This window comes from Branchiostoma belcheri, unplaced genomic scaffold (assembly GCF_001625305.1).
Source record: "Branchiostoma belcheri isolate BF01 breed outbred unplaced genomic scaffold, Haploidv18h27 scaffold11, whole genome shotgun sequence".
NCBI lineage: Eukaryota > Metazoa > Chordata > Leptocardii > Amphioxiformes > Branchiostomatidae > Branchiostoma > Branchiostoma belcheri.
Window position 1 is genome coordinate 415200 of NW_017802491.1, and position 9082 is coordinate 424281.

Genomic DNA, 9082 nt, shown 5'->3' on the forward strand with positions numbered 1-9082 from the left:
TGTTCTGTTTCTAAATTTAACTTCTAGCTTTATGCTGGTTTCCATTGCCTTCTCCCCTTGAAAAGAGAGAGAGATATTTTGTTTCAATATGTAGGAAATAGGAATCAATTTTGTATTCTTAGCGACTAGCCTCTTTATACCCGTACTTGTACTTGGGAGACGTCAAATTTGGCGCGAAAATCCAGCATGGTGTGACGACCTTTGACCTAATTAAGCCTGCTGCCGCTACGTGTGCTCCAGCGCGTACGCATGTCCTTCCGCGTAAACAAAGGAGTCCCTGCTCCAACGGACTAGTTTTCCTTCCTCAGAGCAATAGGTGACCATGTAAGGAACTATGCAGCTCTTATTGATCTTAGATTTAAACCATTAATCTACATTGGGAAAAGACGACTTTAGTCGGGCTTGATTTCTTGCTATATCGATCGCGGATAAATCTATAATGTCACTCTGGGCAGTTCTAATTTTGTAGAGGGTCTCACCGTAGAGAGTTTTACTTTCTACGAGTTTTTGACAACTATATTAAGATAAAACTATTTAAAAGTATAAAATAACTGTATAGTACATCTATTACCATCATACGCGTGAGCTAATATCATATACACATAACATTCTAGGGTTTATGAGTGAGTCTCCCCCCTATAGTTTGGTATGTCCCGTGTTCCCCAGCGTTGATCAGCTCTCGGCTGTCCTGTGCGACTGCGAGCCGCTATGCCGCCAGCTTAACCCGCGACACTCGCCAACGGCTGGCGTCTACACACTCTCACACCGACAACGACTTGTTTCCCGCGAACTTTCCGAGCTATTCCCGGCAGATCCACGCCGATAGGACGGGCTGCGAGGCGCTAGGAGTAACGAGGGACGGTGGCGGGCGGAGCTTTTGTGCGGACCCGACCCGCTAGCTCCCTGGTCACGGTGTCCCACCCCCGAGCCTAGCCGGGCTCCAAGCTCAAACTTTCTGCCTCTTTCTCCGCCCCAACCGACTGGATCTGTACCGGGACTCGACATTTCCACGTATTTCTGCTTCGTCGCGACTTCTCGGTGGGGAAAAGGGCCTGGAGTCGTGGAAATATCCGGATTTGGTGAGCAGTTGTCGTGGGGCGCGACCCCCCTCCCCACCCGCCAGCTCGCAGAAAACACGCCGAATCAGGTCAAAACTTTGCTCGCTGCTCTTCCGATATTTCTCCACCATTCTTCACGATGTAACGGCGTTCTAGGGACCAAAGACGCATCTCATATGCTTTCTCCGGGATTTTAAGAGATTTATTTATCCCATCCACAAAGATTTGGAATACGAAAAGTAGCCAGCCCACCCAGTGCCAAGATGTCGCGCAAGGGAGAGCCATGCAACAAATTCGCCGCCAACATTTTCAACAAGGCGAAGTGTCAAAACTGCTTCCGTCCTCGGGAAGAACATCTTCTCAACGACTCCGACATGTCCCAGGTAAGGGATCGCCCACAAACTTCCATAATTCCTCTTCCCTCACGTCCCTACTGAAGTCAGTTTCCAAAATATTATGTAACATTAGACCCCGAAGCGCCCTGCTGTGTCTCTGTGTCGACAGTGACTTTTTACTAACCCTGAGTCTTTGTTCCAGATTCCCGTTTTTTCAGCTTTGTTGTGAATTTGTAGAGAATTTTATCAGTTTATGGTGAAACTTTTTTAACAAATTATCTTCATTGAAGGCCTAGAAATAACCTTTCTGGCTTTATATGCTAACTGGCCACTTGACTAATTTTCCATATATAATTTATATATTCTAATTCTTACTTTCTTACATACTAGTAGCATTTTTTCAAAGAGGATCTTTAGGCTCCAAACTGTTACTTGTGTTTTAGAAAGTAAGTTCTCTCACCTGAGCTTTTACGACGCCACGCCCTCTCCGATGCTCTTATCCTGTTTGTTTGTTTGTTTATTTTGTCATGTCTTTGATGATAGCCGGTTGGTGAGGGTTGTATTTGTGTTCTGTCAACATGACCCAGAGGACTGCCATATATGTAGTCACTGTAGCGAGGAGTGGAACACATCCCATAACAGATAGAGATAGTAGTTACAGCACCCATATAGTGTTTGCCCTGCTATGTCGCTAGCTCCGGTGGCCAAATTTATCACGAAATACATTATCGAAAAACAAACTTTTCCATGGTTTGATACTTTATAATCTGAGACACCCTACATATTCCTATGGAATCTGGGTACTAGAAAATGTCATAAGTCACCTTTTTAAGGTGTAAGTTAATATAAAACAGCGAGAGTTGGTCAAATTTTAAACAGAAGTACCGTATGACCTGGGAACAATGTTCAGCGTAAACTCTTCTCGCTGGACAGAAACCTGGAATGTCAACAACAACAGGAGTGGTGAATGGGGGTTTGTGTCAGGAGAGACAGTGGAAATAGAGCGGAGCTAGTATGCCATTCCTTGTCCCTGAGCCCACACCAAATTAGCTTGCTGGTTCTAAGGATTTAATAAGAAAATACACAACTAGATTAGAACTTCAATATGAAAACGAGTAAGTGTGGAAATTTTGTACTGAAGTTTAAGGATTGTATAAAGTTGCAGTCAAGTTTTCCTCCCATGCCTCTGCTTTCATTCTGTCCCTTTCTTAATTTGATTTTCCCCATAAATAAAACCTAAAGGTAGGAAGCAATGAAATGAATTGGTGTGGCACAATGCCAAACACAAGTTGAGGGTACCAGGGTGGTTAGGGGTGTGTTAGGTAACTAATCTGTACTAGTAAGCTGTCTTGTCTTTTCACTTATATCCTGACCAGATACAGTATACTACTTTACTCTTCTTACCTTCACTGGGCATGGTATGCTTTTCGACAGTATTGGTTTTGTATGTGTTTGTTTTTGTTAGTGACCTGAATATATCAAGATGTTGTAACTAGATTTTTATGATCAAAAATGTTGTAACTACTAAACTAGGTATTTTGGTGATGGGTAGAAATTATCCAAGCCTACAGTCCTACAGAAGCAAGAAAGATTTACAGAAAACAAAAACAAACAGCAGTTGTTTACCAATAAAATCAGCCTAAACATGTTGAGATTTTGCTAATATTCATAAGATATAATACTTATTAATAGCCAGATTTGGCCTAGTTAAAAGGCATTTTCCTTGCAGTTTAAATTTGAAAATTGTAACTGACAGAACATTGTTGTGCTGAGCTCTAACAGTCTGGTGCTGTGAAACCTGTCATATGGACGGGACCAAAACAAATACTACCAGGACAATAGGCTCAACCTCTTACCTTTTCTCACATGTTTAGACAATGCAACTCTAGAGACCCTCCTGTGTTATTCCTTCCTTTGTCTGTGAACAGAAGCTATTGTTTCTATGGGAGCATTTGTTTTTGTTCCCTTTTTAGGAAGGAACTTTATTGCTGTATTGGTGGATTTTCCTGTAGTAAATGAAGCTCTTAGTCTTACATATGTTAACAAGTATTTGATGCAACTATTAAGGATGTTAGTTGTGACAGTACTTCCCTAGAAATAAATATACACACACAACATTTTTTCTTTGAAGATGATATTGATTGATATGCGTATCCTGGTGTGTATCTATACTAAATTACTGTTACATCTAACATTATTTTAGTTGCTGGAATTAGTTGTCAGTGATGACAGTAAAACTATACCATTGGCCCTAGTATTCTCAACAATCTGTTCACTATAATGACTGGTAACAAATGTGTAATGACAACAATATTGATGCTGAAGAAAATTCACTCTAAACATTTGGTAGTGATGTCCATATTCTGCCCAATTGTGTAGTCTGTAGAGATTGATTTTGTCTGGAAATATACTAGTAGTTTACCTGGATTGTGTTATTGTCACAAACATGTTGTTACTGACATTTCAGATACCATACAGTATTTGTATAGATGTGTGTGTGTTACATGCACAATCACAACATAATGATGTCATCCTGTCCATAACAAAGGGGTATCCTGGGATCTGGGTAAACAAAGCCACTCATAGTATATCATACATTATGTATGAGGCTGGTGTAGGCTAGGGTTAGGGATGGGAGGTATAGTATAGACTGAGAGTTTTTGAAATAAAATTCATGGGTTATGAGAATATTACTGTGTGGAAATTCCTCTTATTTTCATTGATATACTGTTCAACCTGTGACTGCCTATGCATAATGATCACCCGACCATTGATATACCATCAAACCTGTAATAGTGATGACCTCTAAGTCTAAACAAATACCACCTGGCCATTGTATGAACTATTCACTTTTTGATGGCGCCTTAGATTATCATTTTTCCCGCTGACCCAAGCAGCTTGACTACAGTCAAAAGTGGCTACTTGTCCACTGTGACCATTTTCTTCAACACCCTTTTTGAAAGGTCTTAAATTAGGCTCCCTCAAATTGCAGGCAATTTGACTAAATTGCAGGTAAAAGTTCATACAGTCTGAAAAACTGTAATTCTCGTACCAGAAAGAGCCTCACTGGCTATGGCCTGGCCAATGCGATTTGTTGGTTCTGTTTGGAACAGAAGATTGGGTACAATCTATTTATTTATTTTTTTATCAGATTCAATTTTTCTTCCAGCCTTTTGTTTTCATTTTGGCATATTGACTTTTCTACTCTGAAATGTTGGATTGTCAAAGGAATAAATATAAATTGGTGTTGCCCAGTCAGTGCTTCTAGGAAGCCAGTGCAGCCAGTGTGCCAAAGATATATATCATTCCATAGCAGGGAAGTGATCCTGCTGGAGTCAATAGTGTAGGATACCAGCTGTGTTCAGTCCTCATCACTGCAGCTGCCCCCTCCAGCTCACACTGCTCTAGTTTCTCTCAGCATTCCTTTTCAGTGAAGACGAGACCTCTTTTATCAATTGAATCCAGTTTGGATATAAAAATAGCTCCCGTATGGTTCATCCCTGCGTGTATATGTTTACTACGGTAAACGATTTGTGTCGTCCTCCGGGCTCGGAAAAGGCCTTCAGGGCTGGGAAATTCCACAAGGTTCTAGCCACTTTGATGTCTGAGAAAACAGGAGGAATCTGGGATTTCAAACAAATAATCTTTAGAGTTAAAAACTTTTCATGCTTTGAAATACTGTAATAGAAAGGGAAGTCTTTCAGCTCTTTCAGATTTAATGTTTTCTGTACACTACTGCCATTGTAAAATGATGGTGAATATGAATTATGATGCCTTTAAAATTTGATGATGAAATTTGAAATATGTATCATTTACATCTAACATACTCTGGCAAGTCAGAGAGAAGTAGTAAATCAGATAGTGACCTTTGCAAGACGATATCTATTTATCAACCAGATCATTTTCGAGGACAAAGATAGTTCTGGTAAGGCCTAGGCATAATGTGTGACCTTGGAAATAGAAACTTGCCTTCAGGCTTGTGCAGGTCCAATAAACATTTGGCCTTTTTCACTTCTAAGCAGCACAGATTGGGCAGTGTTGCATTTCAGCCTACAGTTACTGTAAATTCAGAAATATTGCCCAAACTCAGAGTACAAAGTTTGGTGCAACCTTTACATTGACGTTGTTCCCTGTTATGTGATCTGTGATTTGATTGATTGTTTGATTACACATCACAGCGATGTTTTGTGCGTTGCAGTGTTAGCCATTGTCAAGTCTTCTGGTTGATCCAGTTTGTTGCTGTGAAAGCTGACAGTATTTTAAGTTCTGGCGTGGACATACTGTTCAGTGGTGGTTCCTTGCGTCCCGCCTCAAGTGTTGTGTACACACGAGTTGCGTACTAGCTTTGTTGTGTAAATATGCACTGTTTTGATCTGTAGGTACCTCCCCTTTTCTGTAAATAATCTCCAGGTCCGAGATAGTTGCTAAGTAAACCTATTGTCAGGCTGCGCAGTGTCCTCCCAACCGATACTGTAGGGATATGGCCATATCAGTGCAATTTCCCGGTTGTCAGATAAAGAGATACTTGCTGAACTGTAAGGTCAATATGAAAATATCTCATCTAAGGGGAAAGTCTGTCCCTTGTTTTTTTTAATTATCTGATACAAGTTTTCCTCCCAGTTTTCTGTTAAAAAAACTATGCTGCCATTGTGAACATTTCTTTCCAAAACTTTTTTTCGAGTTCGTAAGTTTGATACCTGATCTGACTAACATGCATGTTGATGTGTTTTCTCTCATTCTGATGTCTGTCATCTTTGCTGTGCTCTCACTTGGAAATCTTCCATCCTTGATTTGAAATTCTTGTCACATTTTCTGCTGTCTTTTCTCCTGTCTCCATTCTTCTTTTCTTCCTGTCATCTTCACTCTTTCTCCATGTTTCTCTCTCTTTCCTTCTGTCTTTCTGTACCTTTAGCAGGAGGAACCTAAGCCCCCTGAGGAGCCACCAGAGAAGCCTGGTGTAGGTACTTGGTTAATTGATTTTTACAACTGTACATGCATGACCTATGGGGCCTTCCAAACGTCAGTGCCTGTCCATGATATGATCAGCTTGTTGTACTGTTGTACATGTTGTTAGTTCTGGGATGTTTGTTTTGAGTAGTGGCGGATTCTGAATGAGCCTACAGGATCCATTACAACATTGCCGATATACCTTACCAGGACGAGCTCAAAATACAGTACGGAAGTTTCTCAAAATCAGCTGCGCTTGTGTGTATGTGTGTGTGTGTATGTGTGTGTGTGTGTGTGTGTGTGTGTGTATGTGTGTGTTTCATATGAGTTACTGGTACATGTGTACATGCACATATGCACATGGATGGGGTGAAGTCTGTCATCTCTGATTGCATAGTGTTTTGTCATAATTCACCATTCTGTGTGTAGTCTAATCCCCCTGCAGTTTCCATTTGAACTGCAGATTATAGAAACTGCGACTTTGGCCGAGGCTGAGACTGTCAGACTGTTAAGTAAGAATAAGATACACCAGACTAAGTGTTCTACCTAAAGTTTAACATTTGCAGAGCAGACAGACAAATCAGAGTTAGTGTCTTGCTGAGCTCAGGGTTTAAGGATGTGTTGCCAAGACTGTGAACCTGAAAGTGCAGTGACAGGTCGGAGTGCTGCAGAGTTTACACAGCGCTCTCACAGCTCCGTGTTTCTTACTTGTGCAAATATCTACAGCTGCGAAGTAGCATTCTCTACCTACATGTGGTGTGTGTGTCTGACACGGGGTGATCCTTCAGGCTTGTTACTTCAACTCAAGGGAGTCAAGTATTGTTTTAGGCTTGTCTGTCTCTCGTGTGTGCATGTGTGTGTATGTATGTGTTTCTAGAGTTCCAAAAGTACACAATGTAGCATTATGTGTCATACAAGCAGAGGTAAAATATGGTGGATTGAAATGTGGAAGAGGATGACTGGTATAGATAACGTCCTCATTATCCAGTACATCTGTCTGCCCACATCATCCCTTGTTAAGTAAAACTGTCTTGTCTTGAAGTGAGGTCGTTTCAGGTGAGGCAGACAGTCATTGTTCCACATCAGAGATGTCTTAAATAATGTTGGACTTTATGTCCTTGGGCTGATCTTGCAGCTGTTTTGGCTATGGTGTCTTTTTTGTTTGGGCCCTTGTCAGGAATGTCATGTCAGCTGAGGATCTTTTTTTGACTGTTTTGGAGTTATCAGATTTTGAAGCTGTATGGGCGCCAGGTGTGCACAGTTTTTCTAACAATCATGTCAGGAGGCTGATGTTGCAGTCTGCATGGTGGCTTTTGTCCAAGTACACAAAGTAAAGAAAAAGAAGAAAAAAGGTCATGTTGAATCAGTCCTCAAAGTTATATAAGTGTGTGTACGTGCAGTTTCAGGATTTACTTGAACTTAGACATTTCAGGATATCTAATACTGATGAACATTTATTGAGCTGAAAATGCCAAAGACTCAAGAAGCCTTGTCTGAATGGCTCAGTCTAAACTTTCACATTTGAAACCACTTATGTAACGCTGTAGAAATGTCAGCTGAGGACACATAAAAACTTAAATACACTCTGAATTTGTAAACCAATTATAACTTAGGATATTGGAGCACCCAAGGGCACATGTGTAAACTTTTTGCATATTTTATAATGGGTAAAAGCTGTGGATCTGATACAGAGGTGTTCTAATGGAGCCCAGGAGAAGGGCTTGTATCATCAGGCACCGGGGATGGGACCTGGGGGGTCATGACTGACAGGAACCTAGTTATGATATCCGCTGACTCCACATCAATTTAATTTTTGGATTCAAAAATAAAATGCGGAGCTGGAAGAACAATGCATAAAACTACAAACCTCTAGAATACAGTAAAAGATTTTGGGGTTCGCTTTTATGGAAGAGACCAATAAAGCTAGCCTGTTGGTAATTGAATTTTGGGAAAGATCTGGATATGATTTGTATTTAAGAACCTTGTTATGATGTCTGCCTTCGATAAACTGTCTGCTGCTGGGACTGAAACATTGCTTGGGTTTGGTAAAAACTATCATGACATGATGTTATATCTCAGGGCTGTAGCAGAAAAAAAAGGCTGGGATGAAAAATAATTTACTCTGTGAATCTCTCTCTCTCCCTCTATCCGGTTTAACATCTGTTGTTCCCTATGTTCCGAGGGTTAGACGTGCTTGCACACTGATGCACTATATGTATGCCATTTAAGTTACAGACTTTCTCTTTTGAACCTTTTTTCACATTGATCTTCCAATACATGCACAATGATTTGGCATTGGCTTTAAATATAATTTTTTCTTGTACAAATTTTGCGCACTTTTAATCAAATTCTTTAAACAGAGGCATGAGCTAAACTACCATCTTGTCTGGATGTTTTTTTTCTTGATAGACCAGTCCAAGGCCTGACTACTGTAAATTTTGAAATGTTTGTTGTAGTTATATTTTTGCTATAACCTTTCAACTGCAAGTTTATGACACTGCAAATTTGTTCCAATGTATTGCTACTGTACCTGTACAGCTACAGACTTGTTTAACTGCATATTTAAAACATTATGAAAACCTCTCCATTTTCTTTGAAGTAAAACTGCAGTGTAAGTAAATGAGTTCCCAGTATGGAGGACAGACTGTCAGGGTCTGGGAAGTGGGGAGGAATGTAGTCCAGCTGGAGACTGTTTTCTGAGACAGGACTGCTCCAAACCAACCTGACGCCAAGGCTGCTTTG

The 9082-nt window shown here is 40.6% G+C and overlaps 1 protein-coding gene across 2 annotated transcripts in view; it reads left to right on the top strand.

Annotated features, from left to right (window-relative positions):
- The first annotated feature begins 659 nt into the window (after positions 1-659).
- LOC109483858 (myosin phosphatase Rho-interacting protein-like) overlaps positions 660-9082 on the top strand; it is a 37297-nt gene continuing 28874 nt past the window's right edge. The window contains exons 1-2 of one of the 2 annotated variants that reach the window (XM_019787005.1): positions 660-1441; positions 6306-6350. In XM_019787005.1, the coding sequence (XP_019642564.1) occupies positions 1322-1441; positions 6306-6350 (165 nt within the window). In that variant the 5' untranslated portion in view covers positions 660-1321. The remainder of the gene's footprint in view (positions 1442-6305; positions 6351-9082) is intronic. The other variant, XM_019787009.1, reaches the window with a different exon arrangement.